Consider the following 23447-nt stretch of genomic DNA (forward strand, 5'->3'; position numbering starts at 1 on the left):
GTGACTTGCATTGACTGTTGTGTTTGTGTCCCATGTGTCACTCCCCTGAACTTCCAGTCTGGGACGTACATGGGGCCTTAACATCTGCCCATTAATAAAAGCCCTCCACTCTTGGCATCAAATCCCCCCTCTTTTCTTCAGCTGTCAAATGAAAGAGCTTTATGGGCAGCAAAAGCTCTGGCATTTGACAGGTAAATGACAGGAGCAGGGCTTGGTGTTGTGAGGAGGCAGGAAGTGAAGGTCCCATGTACAACCTAGTCCTAGGAACCAAGGGGCTCAGATGGGGCATAGGGATTGATCTAAACCGTTATAGGTATTTCAATTATCACAAAGTCCCTGCACTTTAGCACAGCTGTTTTTATATAACTTATTCGGCCAGGTCAGCTTCATTTTAAAAAGAAGTTGTAACTGGGGATAAAAAAAAAAAAAGAAAAATGCTGCAAGTATGAAGTAGAGGCTCCACAATGTGCACTTCTAAAATCTCCTGACATGGCTGGATCCTTTGCCGTTCTAATAGGTAGAGGTCTGACTTTTCTAGGTAGTGTCAATTTGCTGCTAAATCCTTATTATAAGGGGGCAGCCTTACAGGCCAGTATGCAGGAGGCAGAAAGAGACAAGCACACTTCAGCACTATCAGAATGGTCCAGTACGTTGCCATCATTGGAGGTTGCTGCAGGTGTATGCAGTAACATCTAGGTGCCTTTTTTTGAGGCTGCATAACAAATAAATCATTTTTTTTTCTTTTAATCATGAAGAAGCTGCCTTATGCCAGCAGCACACTGGAGAGCCGGGCTGCTGCTCTCTCACACCTAATCTGTCCAGGTCTTCAGTAGCCCAACACAGTCCCTACACAGTGCTCCAACCAATATTGCTGCTCAGAGCATGAGTGCTATTGATTCTAGTACTGTGCAAGGGCAGTGTTGGTCTGCTGTAGACTCAGATGGCTACACTGAGAGCAGTAATAAAAAAAAAAAATGTAAAAACATTCCTTTTTACCTGTTATGCTGCTTGACTATAGGTCAATAATAGAAAGACTTCTGTTCACAGGGTATATTGGACGAAAAATCAACTCATTTGTCTTGGTAATATGAATATAAATGTTGCTTTCCTTTTTCTGACTGGCATCCACTGAAATAAATGTTAACAGGATAAGTTCACAGGAAAAACTAATAAATGCACATATTTTTGCAGAGAAAAAAATATGCATTCATTATTCCTGCAGGTTAGGAGATCATGAGTCCAATGTCAGTCTCCTGCATTCATTATTCCTGCAGGTCAGGAGTCCAATGTCAGGCTCCTGCAATTATTATTCCTGCAGGTCAGGCGATCGTGAGTCCAATGTCAGGCTCTGGCATCCATTATTCCTGCAGGTCAGGAGATCATGAGTCCAATGTCAGGCTCCGGCATCCATTATTCCTGCAGGTCAGGAGTCCAATGTCAGGCTCCTGCATTCATTATTCCTGCAGGTCAGGAGATCATGAGTCCAATGTCAGGCTCCTGCATTCATTATTCCTGCAGGTCAGGAGATCATGAGTCCAATGTCAGGCTCCTGCATTCCTTATTCCTGCAGGTCAGAAGATCATGAGTCCAATGTCAGGCTCCTGCCGACAAGCCCTACAGCTTTCAGCCTGAACCTCTGTATGGACTGTCTGTTTGAAAGCAGCAGGGCTTGTGAATGAACTAGAAGAGCCCTCATCCATGCCCTCACAGTTCATTGAGAAATGTGGTGGCAGATTGGACTTGCAGTTTATTCACAGATTCCTGTGAATGAATGACACGGCTCTGTGGGCGAAGTTCCGCACAGCCTAGCTGGTTTGCCCGCTGTCACAGATGGTACATGTTACACCCTAAATATGAGTGTAACATGTTCCAAAGGGTGAACTTAGCCCTTTCACTTTTTCAGAAGTGAAAAAAAACCTCTTAAAATAACGCAAGACTAACACTAAAAATACTGCATAACATTCAAACTAATGGCAGGAGTGCCTTTTATTCATTAGGGGAATGTATAGTGTTTTTTGTACATATTTTATATTTATTGTGTAGAATTAAATATATAAAAAGCTTTTTCTTTTTTTGTCAGGAAGAAATCTTGCCTATAAACATTTCCTATTTACCTGTTGCAGCAGGTGGCATGGTAGAAGGAGAGAAGTAGGTTTGCTACACCGAGATTTACTTTTATGTTGTGAATAGCCTAGATAGTTTGATATCCTGCTATTCAGGTCTATTCAAAACTCACAGGAGGGATACACCCGCTTCCAAGTCTGCTTGCTCATACAGACACATATGAATTTTTAGTGTTTTCAGTGAACAAGGGCAACCTAAAATGTTGGAAGCACCTTGCATGAAAAATGTATTTAAAAAATAAAAATGTTAAACAAGTAATTATAGAAATTATATAAAGAGATACCCTATAAACATGGAAGCATTTAATAAAAATGAAATGAAATTGATAATTTGCCTTTCAACAGAGAAAGGAAATGAAAGCTAAACCTTTTTTCACTACTCAGCAGATATATTGTTTCCTCAAATAAAATACCAGTCTAAAATTAGTCCAAATGTGAATGATGGGTTTTTCCATTAACCGTCTCTCATTAGAAGGGTGTGAGTGACCCAACAAGTAGTTCTAGGATTTCAAAGGTCCAATCTCCACAAAATTTGCAAAGCCGCCCTCAGAGTCTCAAACAGTATTACTGAGGTTTAGCATTAAAGTTCAACTAACAGAGATGTTATGACAAAAAACATAAAACTGAGATCTCTATTTTAAAACAGCAGCAGCCCTGCATAACCAGCAGAGTAAAAGACTATTTACATAAAAAAGAAATATAAATATGAATAATTACTGCATAAAAATTAGTTCTAAAATCACTACAGTACATTTGGCAATGTTGCAAAGTTGGTTTATACAATAAAATATACAAATATGTACAGGATTTCAGTGTCTGTTGAAAGGAATCTGCTCTATGTACAAGACACGACATACAGGTTGGAAATGGCTTTGTATGCATCTCTTGGAAGCTTAGGAAGGAAGAATCCTCTTAGACAGCAGCCTTGAGGTGTGCGATTCGTGCACCGACAATCTTCCTAGTGATCGTCATTCATCTTCAGTAGCTCCAGAAGGGCCCCAACAGCTCCGAAATAACCCTAAAACACATTTTGTTATTCAGAAAGACCATTGAAATTATTTGTGCGATTAAACATGCAAGTCCGTTTTAAACCCAAACCTATATGGGGACCTTTTATATGGGAATTCGTGGGGAGAGAGGTTGCTGTACCCCCTCCTCTCCCAGATATATCTATGGACCTAGTTGTCCCTTTTTTCCCTCCCCCTTAGGGGGATTTTGTTCTCAGATAAATGCAGACAAATACAGATATGTGATACTGGTATTTTTCTTTCCAGGCAAATTTCCTTCTTGGTTGGATTGTATTTTTTGACATCTGCATTTGAGGGTTTCAAGTCAAAATTGAGGCTACCAGCCCTTCTCCCTAATATTTCCTTTATTATATCCCATATGGTATTTTCATCTCTATATATATATATATATATATATATATATATCTATATATATATATATATATATATATATAGAATATCACCCATACTAGGCTTTTGTGCCTATGCTAATATTATACCAGTGTTTCTCAACCTTTTTTCAGTTACGGCACCCTTTAAAATTCTGCACAATCTCGAGGCATCCCGTTCTAAAATGTAAAAAAAAAAAAAAAAAACTAAAATAATAGTTTTACATAACGCAGCAACATCCATACACCTGGGCTATCCAACATTAGACGTGATTTATTCCTCCACTATTGCAAACTTGTATAGACTAGTATTCTAGCGTTTCTCTTCTCCCCAGTTTCTCTTCTAATGTGACCCCAGTGCTGATGGAGAGGGGATGAGGAGGAGTAAACAAGGATGCTGTGCAAGCACCCATCATTCTCCTTATCAAACAGTGATGTCACTGGTTGTCAGGGTGCCAGTGGCTTGACCCACTCAGTGCCCAGGGTTGTCAGGGTGCCAGTGGTTGACCCGCACAGTGCCCAGTGTTGTCAGGGTGCCAGTGGCTTGACCCGCACAGTGCCCAGTGTTGTCAGGGTGCCAGTGGCTTGACCCACACAGTGCCCAGTGTTGTCAGGGTGCCAGTGGCTTGAACCACACAGTGCCCAGTGTTGTCAGGGTGCCAGTGGCTTGACCCGCACAGTGCCCAGTGTTGTCAGGGTGCCAGTGGCTTGAACCACACAGTGCCCAGTGTTGTCAGGGTGCCAGTGGCTTGACCCGCACAGTGCCCAGTGTTGTCAGGGTGCCAGTGGCTTGACCCGCACAATGCCCATGGTTGTAATTCTACAAAGTAAAAACTTGTTGCCATTTTTAGCCATTTTGCCAAGGCACCCCTGAAGAACCCAGGAGGCACACCAGGGTGCCACGGCACCCTGGTTGAAAAAGGCTGTATTATACCACCACCTTTATGATCCACATATATTGGCCTCCCGGCGCCTGCAGGGGAGATATCCCTTCATCTTGTCCGTCCTATTTTGAGGTTAGCATAATTATAGTTAAAAATTATGCAATATGTATCAATGTATGAATATGAAATATTTGTTTATAATGATTGTAATTTTTGTATTTTCACTATATTCTCTTTAGTGCAGTACCCATTTGATCTTGGCAATGCCCTGATGAAGCAATTAAAGCAAAACGCGTAAAAAAAAAAAAAAAAAAAAGGCTTATCCAGGGACCAATAGTCTGCAAAATATATATTAGGATCCAGTAGTGTGGTATTTTGGTACACAGTTATCATACACACACGGACCGGTGTATCTTTTATGTATTGTATGTCTTGTTGTCATGTTTTTTATTCTTTTGTAATAAAATGAATATATTTTTTATACATACATGAGTGTTGTATTTGTATTCCTGCAACCACCAGTTATGCCGGTATAGTCACGCTTTCTTGGGTCCTCTCTTGGCCCCTACTACCCCTTGTTTTTTGTCCTAGTTTCTTGGGGATGATGGCATACATTTCACGGTATCCATTTTTTTGACCACTCCGTTTTAAAGCTGTACTCCAGGAATTCAGCCACTTTGTACAATGTGCAGGCATAGTACGAGTTAAGTCCAACGAGGTGCATGCCACCTTATGGACTTATCGCTTTAATTTACATCTGACAGTTTTATAGAGCTGCAGGAAAATTACTTTCCCTACATTTCTGGACCTTTTGGTCTCAGCTCCTTAAGCTGCAGAGGTGCATAAAGTTTGCAAGGGAGCAGCTATTTGTAGGTGCCAATAGGCTGGATTGTACTTGGGCTCCTAGAGCTGCGAGTTCCAATGCTAGTGGCATGTGGTAGCACTATGGTTATCCCTGCTCCAAAACATATTACTGTGTACCTTAAGTTCAATCACTAACTGGGGATCTTAGTCCATGCAGAAGATAAGCATAGGTGCTACGAGTTGTATTCTTCCATCACACTGCCTTTTGCCAACCATATTTTCTGAGCTACTAGTTTTAATATCAGGAGAATGACCACCATGTCACATTGAGGTCTTTTACAGGTTTCATTTTTTTATTCAACCAGTTGGTTAAACAAAACAAAAACATTAACAGACATTTGATGTAGATGGGGGAACCACTCCTGCTGAGCCTTTGTATTCTGCTGCCAAGGAGCCTTCCCCGCTGGCAGAATATAAGGATTAGCTTTAATGTCTTTAGCCGGCAACACTGATGCATTGGGTAAAACCCAATAGGCTGAATAGATTGACTTGTGTACAACCAGCTAGCCCATACATGGATCACAATTCGTCCCGTCCTTTTTGAACAGGTTGAATTTGATCCATGTATGGGCAGCTGGTTGAACAAGAAAAAGATTAATGTACGGCCGGCTTAAGGCTGGCCATACATTAAATCTTTTTTTTTTGTTAAACCAGTGGGTTGAACAAATTAAAAAAAAAAAAAATTATCCGAATGATCACTCCCGCAGTGCTATTGTATTCTGACAGTGGGGAGGCTTCCCTGCTGCAAGAATACAATGATCAGTGTTGTCGGCTATGGCCGGCGGCACTGGCCATTCAAGTAAAACCTTGCAGGCTGGTTGTACACAAGCTGATTGAACCAGACTAATTTCGCTCCATGAATGGCTGCCCTAAGTAAACATCATAACATGATTTTAAATTATCCATGATTAAATAGATTGTTAAAATGTCTCTTACCTCATGCTCCAGAAAAAGGGCTTTGAGCTGTCCTTTTGACCAGTAATCCATGGCATAAGATAGCAGCTTCATTGAAACCATGTTAATTCGTAGAAAGTTCCCCACAAATAATACTCTGTCAATGTTCTACAAGTGCAGAGCAACACAGACATTAATTACACACAACTTATTAATTCCATATAACCTTATAGACTACTTAACATAGGCATGCTTGTTATCATGGATGATTACAAACACTTATACTGAAAAAATATATACAGACTTTATAGTGAGAAAAACACAGAACAGGAATGATGCACCAATGGATGAGAGTAATGTTTTTAATCACTTCAGCTCCGGGAAGGTTTTACCGCCTTCATGACCAGGCCATTTTTGGCAATACAGCACTGCGTTACTTTAACTGACAATTGCGTGGCCATATGACGCTATACCCGAATAGAATTTATGTCCTTTTTTTCCCCCCACAAATAGAGCTTTCTTTTGGTGGTATTTGATCACCTCTGTGGTTTTTATTTTTTCTGCTATAAACAAAAAAAGAACAATATTTTTTACTTTCTGCTATAAAACATACCCAATAAAGAAATGTAAAAAATCTAATTTCTTAATCAATTTAGGCAAATATGTGTTCTGCTACATAGTCTTGGTAAAAACAATAAGCATATATTGATTGGTTTGTGCAAAAGTTCTAGTGTCTACAAACTATGGGATATTTTTTGGAATTTTTATAGATTTATTTATTTATTTTTATACTAGTAATGGCTGCGATCAGCGACTTATAGTGGGACTGCGACGTTGCAGCAGATAAATTGGACACTTTTGACACTTTTTGGGGACCAGTGCATACTAATACAGTGATCAGTGCTAAAAATATGCACTGTCAGCTCAGCTCATAGTTGTAGCACAGTGTTTCAAAGGGCATTAAGCAGCACTGCTAATGTGATAGAAGCCAAGTGTTGCATAGATTTTGCTAACTGATGGGCATCTGGATAAAACAAACCTTAGTGCTGCACTAAACAATATCATATATAACAATAAAAGAAATATATAAATAAAGAACAACTGTTAGAACCTCAGTTGTGACAAGTGTGCTATACTAGAGGTAACATGTGAATTAATGATACTTGTGATATAATCAAACGCTTCTTTTGAAAGACAAAGTCCACAACTATGCAAATTTTAAGCAAATATATTGTGATGATCCTCCCCTCCACCGACATCTGTATTGTGCAGGGTGTTCACTCTTCCATGCAGTTAAATGAACACATAAGTGCCACCACGATGAGTGCTCCCTCCCTTATAGTTGGGTTCTTATCTCAAACGCTGTGACCTCGCACCTAGGCTAGGTCTAATAATGCCTTTTTGCCTCTTCCCAGGCCCGAGGATGAGTATCCGTTTAGCCCCAATACGTACGGCTTGTCGCCTCACCCCACTCCTCCACAGTACCATTGCAATGTCACATATGAAGAAAGAATTCAATAGTGCTTATACCCTTAAAAGCATATCTTTATTAAAAACAATAGTATGGGTACTTATTTTGCTGGTGCTTCCAGCGCACCAGACTAAACATACAAAATATCCTCCAACAGCTGTTTCATTTGTGCCTGCAAGCCCACAGTACACACTCCTGGAAGCTGGTTCTACCTAGCCGCCGGGTGCCGTCACTGTTCTTGCCCCTCCCCTACGCGTATAGACACAGGGTCATGTGTCTTCATCAGGGGAAAATTCTATTTCTATTCTAATAGAATTTTCCCCTGATTAAGAAACGTGACCACCCTGTGTCGATATGCGTAGGGAAGGGGCAAGGACAGTGACGGCACCCGGCGGCTTGGACCAGCTTCCAGGAGTGTGGACTGATGGCTTGCAGGCACAAATGAAACCGCTGTTGGAGGATATTTTGTATGTTTAGTCTGGTGCGCTGGAAGCACCAGCAAAATGCGAGTACCCATACTATTGTTTTTAATACAGATATGCTTTTAAGGGTATAAGCACTATTGAATTCCTTCTTCATATGTGACATTGCAACGGTACTGTGGAGGAGTGGAGCGAGGCGACAAGCAGTACGTATTGGGGCTAAACGGATACTCATCCTCCGGACTGGGGAGAGGCAAAAATGCGTTATTAGACTGAGCCTAGGTGCAAGGTCACAGTGTTTGAGGTGGGAACCCAACAATGGGGGGGGGGGCACTCATCCTGGTGGCACATGGATGTGTTAATTTAACTGCACGAAAGGAGAAGGAAGAGTGAGCACCCTGCACAATATGGATGTCGATGGAGGGGAGGATCAACACAATATATTTGCTTAAAATTTGCATAGTTGTGGACTTTAGGTTAGAAGTATCTGATTATATCACAAGTATTATTAATTCACATGTTACCTCTAGTATAGCACATTTGTCACAACTGAGGTTCTAACAGTTATCATTCATTTTTTTTTAGATTTCTTAGATTGTTTTAGATGATATTGTTTAGCACAGCACCAAGGTTTGTTTTATTATGCCACTATGCGCTTCAGAATGAGAAAGTGATCAGTGCTTACAGCTGGCTTGATTTAAGTAGTATTGGCCGTAGTAGCTCGCAGGAACCTTTGATATTTGATGGGCATCCTGACTTTGTTGCTAATTTGCGCAATTCCTATCCCTCCCTGTTCCTTGTCAGCATGGGGTTGGCAAGTCTGTCCAACAGGCTAAATACAAAAAATCAAAGCGGAGAAGTACAGGGAAGTAAGGCAATGCCCCCTGGAAAAAAAAGTGTTAAACAGAATATGACTCCGAATTCCAGTAGAGTTATTTTAGACACAGGAAAATAAATCTATTCAAAAAACTAAAATTAATTGCTGTATAGACCTACATTAGATCATTTATAATCAAAGTTATGAAGATATATTGTACTGTTTAAAATGATGAAGTAATAGGAGGATCATTTTGGCCTAGAAAACCCTTGTTCAATTTCAATGCCAACATGCAAAAGAATAAATAAAAATGAAACTCACAGGGTGTTTGAGACAAATGATTAACATCCAAGTACTAAAAGAAATCCTACACATGTCCTGTTCTAAACAATCTATCTGGCAATATTAGAAAGTAGGGAAATGTGTATAGGTGGCCAATAAGTTGTTCTTGCCTCCACAGGTGTTTGTTAAGTAGTAATAAGACTAGCAAACTAGTACAACTGGTGCCAACTAGTGCATTCCAGAGGTGGGGAGGGTTGACATTGTAATAAGGGGAGGCAGATTAATCTTTGCTACACCAACTGCTGCTCTGGCTGTTTGTACAGCGGTATGTGGGTACAAGCCCCAGGATGATTCTTGGGGGTATTAGGGAGCTACAAGTCCAAAGCTCCCAGCATGTCTTGGAGAAATGAAGGGTTACAAGTTCTAACTACTAGTCTACATATGTGAGAATATTAGTTACACCTTCCCAATCCCTCCTGTGCCAAAATAGGCACACTCCTGACAGTGTTTCTAACTGAGGTATTCTGAATCCACGGCACAAATTGGGGTGTTATTTTCCTATGTCAATTCCGAAAGATAAAAGATTTTGGTTGATATTGGCAATAAACCACTTTTGCTTTTCTTCACTTGTATAAAATAAATTATTATTATGGCATTTACTTAAAAAAGTGTTAAAACCTGGGGGGGGGACATCAAAAGCTCCAGTCCAATGAAAAGACAAATGCTGAATATTGCCTTTTACTTGAAGTAAAGGCTTTAGTAAAGGGGGTTCCAGTATGCCTAGATTGCACCGACAATGAATTCTCAGCATTGTACGAAATTAGTCTTTGAGGAATACAAGTATTACAAAAAAAAGGAGTAAAATAAGACAACACTAAGCAAAAAGACAGGAGTTCTCTTGCAGTATTCTGCTGCAGTTCTTCATGCTTTGATAGCCCTGTACAATGCTGCTTGAACTCCATGCCACAAGGCAACACTGTAAAGAAGCTGAAAGCAGGAAGAGGCCATCAAATTTCTGGTGGTTTACACGAAATGTTCCCCAGCCGATGAAAATATGTACCTTCTAAACGGAAACAAAAATATCTGCGTACAAGAAGATATTTCAAAAAAAGGTTTCCACTCATATAAACACATTAATCCTATAAAAAGTTTCATACATGGTAATTTTGTAAAAATTATCACAGTGCGTTGTTATTCTACTTTACTCCTTCAGGATCCATCAAAGTCCCTGTGTATGTAGGCGTAAACTGTGAATTGTACAATCCTTCCACCACTATGTCCTCCATCAATGTCCTAGTGCATTCACGAAAAGCTAGGATTTACACTTTACAGTCCTTCCAGCCTGATGTCCTCCATCAATGTCCTTGTGCATGTACAACAAACTGGGATCCTTAAACTGGCCATAAATGGGTAAAATTTTAAAAGAATATTCTTAAGGAAAAAAAAAATGTTCTAAGAAACGTTGTTCGTTTTTCTAATCATTAGTGGGTTGGGGTTCGTTTTCAATCACAGTCACGAGAAAATTAAAAGGAGCAAGATGGAAAGTTTTTCAGGTACGCACACAGTGCATGTGGTTTGTGTTTGGTAAATTCCATTCATGCCAAATTCAAATGTTAAAAGCAAACAATCTTTGAAATGAATTTCAAATGATTTTTGTACAAATTTCTGAACGACTTTTCTTAGGAACTTTTGTTTAAAATTCTAATAATCTATGGCCAGCTTTACTGTACAATCCTTACCCCACTATGTCATCCATCAACGTCCCTGTAGGTGTACAACAAACTTGGAACCTCACTGTACAGTCATTCCCCCACCATGTCCTCCATCAAGGTCCCTGTATGTTTACAGCAAACTGGGTTCTCACAGTACAGACCTTCCCCCACTATGTCCCCATTAAATTCCCTGTATGTGTACAACAAACTGGGTTCTCACAGTACAGACCTTCCCCCACTATGTCCCCATCAAAGTCCCTGTAGGTGTACAACACACTTGGAACCCCACTGTACAGTCCTTCCACCACGAAGTCCTTCATCAGTGAGTAGGGCAAATCTGGATTCTCACTGCATATTTCTTCCCCCATTATGTCCACCACTAACGTTTCTGCATGTATCTGTCTAGGGTCTCCAATGTACAGTGTGTCCTCCAACAAAGTCCCTGTATGTGTACAGCAAACTGGGGACCTAACTGTAGAGTCCTTACCCTGCTACACCCTCCAAGTGCAGTGAACAGCTAAGCTACACGGAGGCATGTACAAGCATATTTAAAGCTGTGCTCCAGCCTTACCTTCAGTCTTGCTCAGTTGTGCAGGCACCCCTTCTGTACTAAAGTTGCTTACTCTGATTTCACAGCACACTGAGCTTCTAGGAGTATATCAGAAGCTGCAGAAAATCAAATAAAGCCCACATTTTCTGCTGCAGCAAATCAAATAAAGCCCACATTTCCTGACTGAAGGACATCCAGCATAATCTAACTCTTCCTCCCCGGCCTTACTGGCTTGCCCCTTTCTTTTATTCAGTTTCAGTTGTTCCAATCATGGAGGCTCAGCATTACATGTGGGTGCTACCTTGGACAGTCTTTGTGTAATAGGATTGACCACTTCACCAGACTGGCATTCATCCATTAAGGCATTCTGATGCCTTGTACTGCTTTCAGCAGCGCTGAGTTTTGCCTTATATACCAGAAGACCGACTTCGGAATTCAGTGCAAAGGACAGCAAAATATAGAGAAAGGGTTCCGCGCTACAGATGAAGGGAAGAAGCTGCAACCTCATTGGTTATATCTAAGAGAGTGTGATAAAAATAAGGGGTGAGGGAATATGGCGCTGCCGGGAAAAGGATGTAGGGGAAGATATTCACTGGAGTGGGAGTAGAGTAATAATAGATGAAAGGCCTTATGTATATAATAAACATGTAAGCATATATAGATGAACCTTGACTGTGCAAACCCAGCAAATAAGCATAAAACAGGTAAAAAGATATATGACAATAATTAATAAATAGAGTGTCTGGTGTAGCGGTCTGGGCTACCCGGGTGTGTGCCCAGTAAAGTGACTAGATGACAAAGATTGGCACAAAAGGCGATCAGAAGAAGGTGTGATATAAAGTGACTGTGCAAGATAAAGTGCAACAATCTGGGTCTCAGAATGAAAGCCCAGTAACAGTGACCAAGTGCATTAGTATGGTAAACAATAGTAGATGGTTCAAATTGCAAAAGTAGAATAAACAATCCAACATGACACAATGGTGCGAAAAACCAAAATATATAAAAGTGACCAGTGCAGTAAATCCAATGACTGAAGGAAACAGTCAGGTGGAAATACTCAAATGTGGGTGAACATCCCGATCCAATAATAGTGACTACATAAAGTATGGGGGGAGTAGTGGCTGAATCACAATAAATAGTCCATAATGTGGTGATTAATCTTCATGTATCAAAGGACAGCAGAGACAAGTGTTTCATCCATAGCAACCAATCAGTAATCATCAACTTATCGGACTACACAAACAGCTAATCTGAAATCAGACTGGCTGCTATGGAGTCCTGCATATCTTCAATGTACTCTTTACTGCCTTAAAAAGAAGTCAGCTAATGTCTTAATATATTCTGTGCCATTGGACGGTATGAAAAATATAGGCATTTTGCTTTATAAACAGATGTTATGCATTGAAAAAGCACCTTCGACAAAACACACCTTTCCACTAAAAACGAATTTCCCATCTGATTTCAGCATACATAGAGTTGATGCTAGCATGTAAAGAGAGCTGTCGTTAATGTCATTTTATTTACAATTTAGCAATTTTAGCTTATTTTTGTACATGAATGCAAAGAAAAGTGAAACCAATCAGACACAACCTTGTCATTTTCACATATAGTTTACATAGTATAAACAAATACTGTATCTGATTGGTTGCAAAGCATGAATTGCATTCTTGAGTCACTGTAGTGTTGTCTGGTATGTAGTTGTGACAAAGGCAATATACACTCACTGGTAACTTTGTTAGGTACATCTGTTCAATTGCTTGGTAACACAAATTGCTAATCAGCCAATCACATGGTAACAAATCAATGCATTTAGGCATCTAGACGTTGGTGAAGACGGCTTGCTGAAGATCAAAAAGAGCACCAGAATGGGGATGAAAGGGGATTTAAGGGATTCTGAATGTGGCATGGTTGTTGGTGCCAGACAGGCTGGTTTGAGTATTCCAAAAACTGCTGATCTACTGGGATTTTCACGCACAACCATCTTTAAATTTACAGAGAATGGTCCAAAAAAGAGAAAATATTCAATGAGCTGCAGATGTGTGGAGGAAAATGCCTTGTTGATGTCAGAGGCCAAAGGAGAAAAGGCAGACTGGCTGTAAATGATAGAAATGAAACAGTAACTCAAATAACCATTTGTTACAACCAAGGTATGCAGAATACCATCTCTGAATGCACAAAATATTGAACCTTGAAAACAGATGGACTAAAGCAGCAGAAGACCACACCGGGTGCCACTCCTGTTAGCTAAGAACAGGAAACTGAGGCTACAACTGGCACAGGCTCACCAAAATTGGACAATAGAAGACTGGAAAAATGTAGCCTGGTCTGAAGAGTCTCGATTTCAGCTGCGACATTCAGATGGTAGGGTCAGAATTTGGCGTAGATAACATGAAAGCATGGATCCATCCTGCCTTGTATTAACAGTTCAGGCTGGTGGTGGCGTAATGGTGTGGGGCATATTTTGTTAGCACACTTTGGGTCCCTTAGTACCAACTGACCATCATTTAAACGCCACGGTCTACCTAAGTATTGTTGCTGACCATGTCCATCCCTTTATGACTACAGTGTACCCATCTTCTGATGGCTCTTTCCAGCAGGATAATGCACCATGTCACAAAGCTCAAACCATCTCACCACTGGTTTCTTGAACATGACAATGAGTTCACTGTACTCCAATGGCCTCCACAGTCACCAGATCTCAAAAAGAGCACCTTTAGGATGTGGTGGAAAGGGAGATTTGCATCATGGGTGTGCAGCCAACAAATCTGCAGCAACTATGTGATACTATCATGTCAATATGGACCAAAATCTCTGAGAACTGTTTCCAACACCTTTTTGAATCTATGCAACGAAGAATTAAGGCAATTCTGAAGGCAAAAGGAGTCCAACCCGGTATTCGCAAGGTGTACCTAATAAAAGTGGCCAGTGAGTGTATATGCTTGCACAGTAATAGTTGTTACTGAGGACGGCATAAACTTAAAATTGCTATGTGCAATCAACATTAACCTTTTAAATGTCACTAAAATGAATCATTGCAAGCCATAATTCTTACCTCATTAAGGGCACACATACGGGCAATTGACCCAATGTTATTTGTAATGGTAACCAGTGTCGCTCTTGCCAAGTCCTCCTTACTGATGGTATCTCTTTTTTCTTTGCTCATCATATGTCCAAAACTTTTTTAAAAGGAGAAAAATTAGAGACAATAAAAAGCATTAACTATCAGAAATACCATGGTTCTTCACTTATGATTTTATCCACCAATGCATAGGATTTATGTGGCTAATAAATGGGTGTTAGGTACTAACTACATATAATTGATGAGCAAAAATCACTTGAAAATAAAACCTTTTCTACTACCCCTTTAAAGTAATAATTGCTTATAAGTAGGGATCGACCGATTATCGGCAAAGCCGATATATCGAGGGCCGATATGCACTTTCCCCGATATATCGGAATTGGCCACCAAGGTGGCCGATATTTCGGGAAATTGCATGTACCCGAGTGATGCCTGCAGCTAGAGGCATCACCCCGGTACCGGCGTTCATAGCCAACGGGCGTCTGTCTTGTAATGACAACCGATGTGCCCGAGAAGCCGCTCGGCTGTCATTACAAGGAGCAGGAGGGGACGTTCCTCCCCCCGCGGCTCACCCGGGTCACGGGCAAAAATGTCACTCTCTAGATGTGAAAAGCTTGTAGAGACATCCCCAAAAAGACTTCCAGCTGTAATTGCAGCAAAAGGTGGTTCTACAAAAGTATTGATTCGGGGGGGCTGAATACAAATGCACGCCACACTTTTCAGATGTTTATTTCTAAAACATTTTGAAAACTATTTATCATTGTCCTTCCACTTCACAATTATGTGCCTCTATGTGTTGGTCTATCACATAAAATCCCAATAAAATATATTGATGTTTTTGGTTGTAAATACTTTTTCAAGGCACTGGATATCAGTCTCTATATATTGTGAGGTTCCAGTAGCCACAAGTAGGTGACTACTCCCAACACATAACCCTACTTTATTAAATCAACAACTGTGCCTGGCCACTGGAAGACTTTATATTCTCCCTCCTCAACACCCAGATGCCTCAGTTTTCAGCCTACTACCTTGTTATTCTGGACATCTATTCTCCCAGGCTTGTATTATGATATGCTTGGTCCCAATCCTGTTCATCCCTATTATTTCCCTGTCCTGCTAGTCCCAGTCCTGTATCTTCCTCAATTACCATGCGCTCACCTTGTATATTGTTTGCATTGGTTATGGTTTGTTTGGTTACCTGACACTATTGTCATTTTCTTATTGTCTATAGCCGTGTCTATTCACCTTTTCACTTATCCTCTCATTGATTAGCTACACCAGGGTTACACAGAAATCCTTCACAAGATCTTCTAAAGGGTGAGGTTACTATAATCAGGGAACCTGAATAATTTAGATAAGTCAGTAATAAAGGGACGAGCAGGCAATTCTGAGGAATACACACCTTTGTATGTATTCTGAGGAATAGTGTTGTTTGTTGTAAACAGTGGAGTCAAATACTCTTCTTGGGCTGTTAATTATCGGGGAGACATGACAGCCTGCACTGCAAAAGCATTGTGGGGTCAGAAGTTTAGGGATGACGCTTGTTAGCTATTGTGCATGGTTGGGTGATTAGTAAGCATTTGGACACCTGGCTGGCTTTTCCATGCATGGGAAGAACTCTGGATGTCATTTTTACATGTGAAAGTCATGTGACCCTTAACGTATCGGTTAAGTACTTAATGTGAGATTCAGGCTCCGTTCACATTAGGTCGATTTGGAATCACGGGCAGAATCGCTGTGATTCTGCCTGCATTTCCAAATCGCAGCAAAACACGCAATGTGAGTTTGGGTGCCATTATTCTTAACGGGACCCCAAATGAGGTGCGATTCTGCTGTGGTTGTCGTATGACACAATCACATGGCAATCGTGGCAAAATGTGTTAAAAAATCATGCTACGCTTGTCCGCCAAAAAAGAGCAGGCGCTTCTTTTGGGCATCAAACCCACATAAGGCACCCATTAAAGTTAATGGGAAGAGCATGTAAATCAACTTTTAAAATCGCAAGCGGGAACGCTTGTTTCCACAATACAATATCTGAATGGGGCCTAAGACCTCTTTTAGGATTATTATTTTTTTTTAAATCATACTTACCTGTCCCCCACCAAGACAGAAAACTGAGCGATTAAAGACTGCTGATTGCTCTGTTCTCAGTGCTGTGTAAGCAGAGAGTGGGGACTGTCAGTTACCGCTGTCTGCCAGCTGCTGGTCCAGGTTTGTAGGTGGATCCCAACCACATGGTCACAATCTTTCCCAAGCCTGAACCAGCTTTGTGACGTCAGCCGACAGCGGTTTCAGCCCGCTTTCAGCTGAAAACGGGTCACAGGAGTACAGAACAAACTGCACTCCAGTGATCCAAGAGAAGAAATACAGCCAAATGAGCTTTGGTTGTACTTCTCTATTAATTTCGTTCTCCAGCACAGTACAAGACAAACTGAGGTTTCCTGCCTAGACGTAGGCAGCTGTATTCTGGCAGTGGCCAAGTAACTGTTGGGCCGCACCTACCTTGATATCATTGTGACAAATTTATATGTTTGGTTACCCGTGTTTCTCATAAAACCTGTCATCGTCATACTACTTAATCTTTGAAGAAAACTGAACAGGTTGTCCCAGGACTATTTTTCACCAGCCACAGACTCCAGCATCTTCCTGGGCATTCCAACCTCAACAGGCCTTTTTGGATCTGCCCCAGGATCTCCTCCCACTTGTATGGACCCTATAATTCCAAGGTCCCTGGTTCCCAGGATGCATCCTTATAAGGATGCCCAAAACAGACCTATTTAAATAAAAATGTATATGCCCTCTTCGCTTAGATTTTCCCTGTCCTCCACGTTCCTCATCACATCATTAGGAATCAGCCCTGAAATCCCACAGAGAAACCTCTTTTCTGCATTTTACACCTACAGTTTATGCTCCTCTTGGTTATTATCCACAGCACAAAGATGCTATGTAGACTACGTTATATAATGGTTTTTGCATTTCGTAAACTATTGTTTCCATTAACATTTCAATAAATATATGTAATGTATGGTTTTGTCCCTATTGAACAGCAGTGTGCAGTTAAGTGACTGCTAAGACTGGCAGCACTGTGACCGAGTTTGTTGCAGCTGTTCTATGTCATACAATGTTCAATTTTATATAGCTGGCATATCAGTCACATCATATGTTGCACGTCAGTGGTTATGAATTACATTAGGTTGCACTGTGGTATGCACACTTGTGGTAGAACCATGCCACCCCTCTGAAAAGACATTTGCTGTAGATAGCTTTTCAGAGGCATCTGACAGGCGGTGAGTAGGCGATATGTTGCTTCCTCACCACCTGTTTTACCCTGTAAAGCCAGCATCACTGTGCCTTAAAGAGGAAGTAAACATTGCCTCTATTTTTTTTCCTTTTCCTGACCTGTAAAGTAAAAGGCATAATGTGTTAGTATGCATCGCATTCTAACACATTATGTGAAACTTACCTGCAAATGAAGCCCCCGTTTTCACTGCTGGAGGCCTCATGCATCTTCGCCCATCTTCCTTCCTGGTCCATGGACTGCAGGTGTGTGCCTGGCCACAGCTGTGGGACGTCACTCCTGCACATGGCCGCAGGAGGCGGCGGTCACAGGACAGGGCTCTTAGGAGCGCATGCGCCGATGACGTCATCGGTATATACAGTGGATATCTCCTAAACGATGCACATTTAGGAGATATTTACAGTACCTTATTATAGGCTTACCTAACGGTACAAACAATTCATGGAAGTTTACTTCCTCTTTAATCAAAGGCACTGAACGCTGTTGAGGCATGGCCCTATTCACTTGAATGGGTTGTGTTCGGTAACAGTACTGCCTAATGAACACAATAGGTAGTAGAATTTTTCCCATGCCCACAGCATGTGTACAACACTGTTGAGCTGCCTTTGCAGCTTAAGGAGGGGCAGTATAACTGTGGCTCACCTGCCTAGAAGGGTAAACAAGCCCTTACAAACATATTTGTAAAAGTTAGCTCCTTTAGGCCTACATCACACTGACATTCCTAAACAGCAAGCTTTTTGAAGCTTTTGGCAAACTTCGAGCAGCCACATGCACAAAGAGTGATACTCCTGTTTCGGTCCGTATGCATTAAGGGACATATGCCCTGATCACAGAATTCCTTTGTTGCAGGCAAACATCTTTTAACACATAGGGGCCCTAAGTGCAAGCACCACTCAGTACAGTGTTGAGCTGCAGTGTATTTCAGCTGGTCAGACTTTGACAGGCAGTGAGGCTGGATGCTGTAAATGTGCATTCCTGTTGCACAAAGGCACTGGGATTAGACACACAGTGGCTACACACCCTATGTGTAAGGGGCCTCTTCATCTCCTGTTTGGAAATATTATTCACGGATCCTAAAGGGAGTTCAGATTGTCACATTAAACAAGCTGCTAGCAGGCTTCCAACAAGTCTCAAGTAGTACTGAAGTCTGCTTGATAACTTGTTTAAAGCGAAAGTACTCCTAGTATTCTGTATCTACCATTTCAAAAAGGGAGGCGAATTGTACTTTTTAAACCTTCAACAAAACTTGCTGAAAGCTCTGCAAATGCTTTAAAAAAGTTTACTGTTCACACCATGGAGAGACTTTCAGAGAATGAGCAAGTGTGAACTTAGCCTTAAAATGTTTCTACACATTTCTTGCATCAACAACTTGTGTTACTGTATAGTTATTACCTAGAGGCAACAGCAGAGCCCTGAAGACTGAAGCGTTCATAGTCCCCACCATAGATGTCCTTCACAAGTTTATCGACATTTGTGCTGTCTCCTTTAGCAGCCATTTCCAAAGCCTCCTCGAATGTTTCACAACCGGTCAGCAAGCAGCATAGGCCAAGGAATGTTCCTCCTCCCAGACTGAAAAGATTAGGAAATAAAACTGTGACTAAAGGATTATAGAATACTAGCTGTATTGGTACAAGTAAAACAAAATGAAAAATATCAATAGGCTAGAAATGCTTGTCTAACTTTCTGTTCCAATTCAAGGTTATGGGGGCTTCAAAAAACACACAAAGAACAATGCAGGTGCAAATCATGCATTAAGAAAGGGGTCTCCAAACTTTGTAAACAAAGAGCCAGTTTACTGTCCTTTAGACTTTGGGGGGGACGGGTGCACGGATTGTGGACCGTGCACCCCCTTAGGTTTGTCAGTGGGAGTAAAAAATTACATAGCACAGCTGTGGTTAGGTGGAGGAGTATTAGTTCCCAATCATCTGTATTTGTAGGGGGAATAGTGCCCCACCATTGGTGTCAGTGGGAGGGATAGTGCCCCATCATTGGTGACAGTGGGAGGGATAGTGCCCCGTCATTGGTGACAGTGGGAGGGATAGTGCCCCGTCATTGGTGACAGTGGGAGGGATAGTGCCCCGTCATTGGTGACAGTGGGAGGGATAGTGCCCCGTCATTGGTGACAGTGGGAGGGATAGTGCCCCGTCATTGGTGACAGTGGGAGGGATAGTGCCCCGTCATTGGTGACAGTGGGAGGGATAGTGCCCCGTCATTGGTGTCAGTGGGAGGGATAGTGCCCCATCGTTGGTGACAGTGGGAGGGATAGTGCCCCGTCATTGGTGACAGTGGGAGGGATAGTGCCCCGTCATTGGTGACAGTGGGAGGGATAGTGCCCCGTCATTGGTGTCAGTGGGAGGGATAGTGCCCCATCGTTGGTGACAGTGGGAGGGATAGTGCCCCATCGTTGGTGACAGTGGGAGGGATAGTGCCCCATCATTGGTGACAGTGGGAGGGATAGTGCCCCATCATTGGTGACAGTGGGAGGGATAGTGCCCCATCATTGGTGACAGTGGGAGGAATAGTGCCTCATCCATTTGTGTCAGTGGGAGGTATAATACCCCATCATTGGTGTCCGTGAGAAGGATAGTGTCCCATCAATGGTGTGCTTGGAAGGAATAGTGCCCTATCTTTGGTGTCAGTGGGAGGGATAGTACCCCATCATTGGTGTCAGTGGGAGGGATAGTACCCCATCATTGGTGTCAGTGAGAAGGATGGTGCCCCATCAATGGTGTCAGTGTAAGGAATAGTGCCCTATCTTTGGTGTCAGTAGGAGGAATAGTGCCCCACTGTTGATGTCAGAGGGAGGAAGAGTGTCCCTAGGGCCAGATTAGGGTAAGCAAAGGGTAGCAGTTTGGAGACCACTCTTAAGAGAAGATGCAGGAATGTAACTTTGCATGCTGGGCCTCACGGCAAAACCAGGCTTTTAAATCACATAGAGGAGATAGATTTTTTTAACACACTAACACACACCCCTTTATTATGGCTATAATTAATTGGGATAAACCCCTTTTTACAATCAGTGCTTGTGCTGGCCATTCAGCAAATGATCACATAAGATCACAGCCAACATCATGAGCTTCTGCCCTCCTGTTGGCAGCCATCTTGGACATGTGCAGACTGCTGCTTCTTGTAAACTCTGATTGTGCCATCACTTGCCTGCTCCCTGGATGTCACACAGTGATGATGCTCCACACCTGACTATATCAGTCACCTGGTGGATTGCAGTCCTCGCCTTTGCGTTTGTGCTCCAAGGTGCATCTCTGCTAGCAGTCTTCTGTTCTCCGTGTTCCACAGTGTCAGCTTGGCTGACGACTCTCCTGGCTCTCGACCCCGCATCGGCAGATGACCCGCATGGGCACACTACCCTCTTCTAGACTGGACCCCGGCTTGGATGACTACCCGCTTCTGGACTTGACCCTGGCTTGCTCCTCATCTCGCTTCCACTCTTGCTCCAATAAACTGCTTTATTTTACCTGCATCCCCATGTGGTCCGGTTTCCTGGCACCCGGACAGTAATTTAAAGTCAGCCAAGGAAATTATGATCCTGTGAATTTGTGAAGGAAAACTATTCTGGCCATAAGCCTCCTAATATTAAGGCCACTTTGGAAACGTTAGCTCAGTAGTTCACAGCCACCCCTTCACTGTTTGAATAGACTTAATGGCCAACAACTGAGGTGGATAATATTAACAAATTATCTTTGACTGGATTAAATCTGTTCTGATCACTTTAATCTGTGTTGTTGATCATTTGAATGCTCAAAGTCTGAAACTGACTGAAACAATGGGTGGCAGATTGCCATGCACCATTTATTTCAACTTCAACAAAAAGCCAAGGAAAAACTTGCTACAAGCTTCCCACGTGTATGGCCAGCATACGGCCCCTTGAACACAGGTATTCCATTTGTCAGTCTTTCATCCATCTGTAGATGGATAAAAAATGGACATCAATGCATCTCTATGAAAAACGGATGTAAACAGGTGATCATCCGTCAACATCTGTTTTTTGAAACAGATCAACGCCCTATTTTTTTTTCTGTTAAAAGAAAACTGATGAAATACTGATGTAAACCGAATCCCTTTTTTCTTTGAAAAAACATGACTGAACTCATGAAACAAACAGGACACCCATGTGAAAGGGGCCTTAGTGGGACTTAAGGTCTGGAACTGAGAGATACCTATAAAATGTTCACAGATAGAAGATCTATATTACAATAAGGTGGGCATTGAAAGCATTTGGAAATCGATCTATATCTGACCATGTACAGAACGACTACCCACAATAGTGTAAAGAAGTTGGAGTATGCCATGAGTGTTTTTATTAGTATACACTTTTTCAGTATTTATTCATGGTCTTACTTACAGCCACAGTAATAGTAATAACCCCAAACATATTCAGCAGCACTTCACAAAGTACTGGAGCTGGAGTCCAGAGAAGGGCAACAACATAAATAAGGCGACTGGAGAACCTCAATTTTGACTACAAGCACTAAACTTATTCTCTCTGGAGAAGAAATGCTTGAGAGGAGATATGCTAATGTTATACAAAGACTCTTGGACGTGCATCTTAGTGAACACACTATACAGGGATATGGGAAATTATTATCAACATAGACACACATACACCAAGTACACAGGTTGGACTGGATGGACCAGTGTCTTTATTCAACCTCATCTACTATGAAACTAGGAAATGGGGAACATCCCTTGATAAACAGGGGGAAATCCTTGAATTGAGAATCCACATATACATGGTCCAATGAGCGAGTTAAACAAAAACGTCCAAGAGTCCAAAATTATTAATAAAAAAAAGGGCATCTTTGCTGCACTTGTTAATATTGCCATAACTTGCCTTTCAAAACAGATTCAAACAGAAATCCACAGTGCAAATCAATTTGGTATCCCATTTATCTCAAGTCCATTTAGGCACAGTCAAATCTCCTCAGCCCCAATAAAAGGGAGGAGTCTGGTTGGCCCCCAAAACGTGTTGGATTTTTTCTTCTTGAACCAACATTATCATTAAAAATGTTGGACCTTTATACATTTGTTTGGTCCTTCCATTAGACTGTATACACCAGTCAGCCATAATTTTTGACCACCCACCCAATACTGAATAGGTCCCCCTTTTGTAGCCAAAACAGCCATAACCTGTTGAGGCATGAACATCAATAGATCTCAAAAGGTATGCTGTGGTATCTTGCACCAAGCCATCAGTAGCAGATATTTTAAGTCCTGTTATATGGGAGATAGGACCTCCATAGATTGAACTTGTTTTTTCCAGCACATTGCACAAATGCCCAATTGGATTGAGATCTGAAAAATTTGGTGGCCTAGTCAATACCTCAAACTTGTTGTGTACCTCAAACCATTCTCAAACCATTTTAGCAGTTTGGCAGGGCGCATTATCCTGCTGAAAGAGACCCCTGCCATCAGGGAATACTGTCTCTATGAAGGGGTGCTCTTGGTCAGCAACAATGTTTAGGTAGGTGGTAAGTGTCAAGTAACATCCACACGAATGGCAGGACCCAAGGTTTCCCAGCAGAACACTGCCCAAAGCATCACACAGCTTCCTCCAGCTGGCCTTCTTCCTATACTACCTCCTGGTGCCAACTCCTCTCCAGGTAAGCAATCCATGTAAAATAAAACATGATTCATCAG

General features: G+C 41.8%; 1 protein-coding gene across 2 annotated transcripts in view; it reads right to left on the reverse strand.

Annotated features, from left to right (window-relative positions):
- Positions 1 to 2881: 2881 nt before the first annotated feature.
- Positions 2882 to 23447, reverse strand: part of PANK1 (pantothenate kinase 1) — an 81876-nt gene continuing 61310 nt past the window's right edge. For both annotated transcript variants that reach the window (XM_082269140.1, XM_082269141.1), the window contains exons 4-7: positions 19185 to 19361; positions 14468 to 14591; positions 6204 to 6329; positions 2882 to 3141 (exon numbers count right to left, since the gene is read on the reverse strand). In XM_082269140.1, coding sequence (XP_082125266.1) covers positions 3082 to 3141; positions 6204 to 6329; positions 14468 to 14591; positions 19185 to 19361 — 487 coding nt within the window. In that variant the 3' untranslated portion in view covers positions 2882 to 3081. The remainder of the gene's footprint in view (positions 3142 to 6203; positions 6330 to 14467; positions 14592 to 19184; positions 19362 to 23447) is intronic.

Source organism: Pelophylax lessonae (genome assembly GCF_965119305.1).
Source record: "Pelophylax lessonae genome assembly, chromosome: 9".
In the NCBI taxonomy this organism is placed as follows: domain Eukaryota; kingdom Metazoa; phylum Chordata; class Amphibia; order Anura; family Ranidae; genus Pelophylax; species Pelophylax lessonae.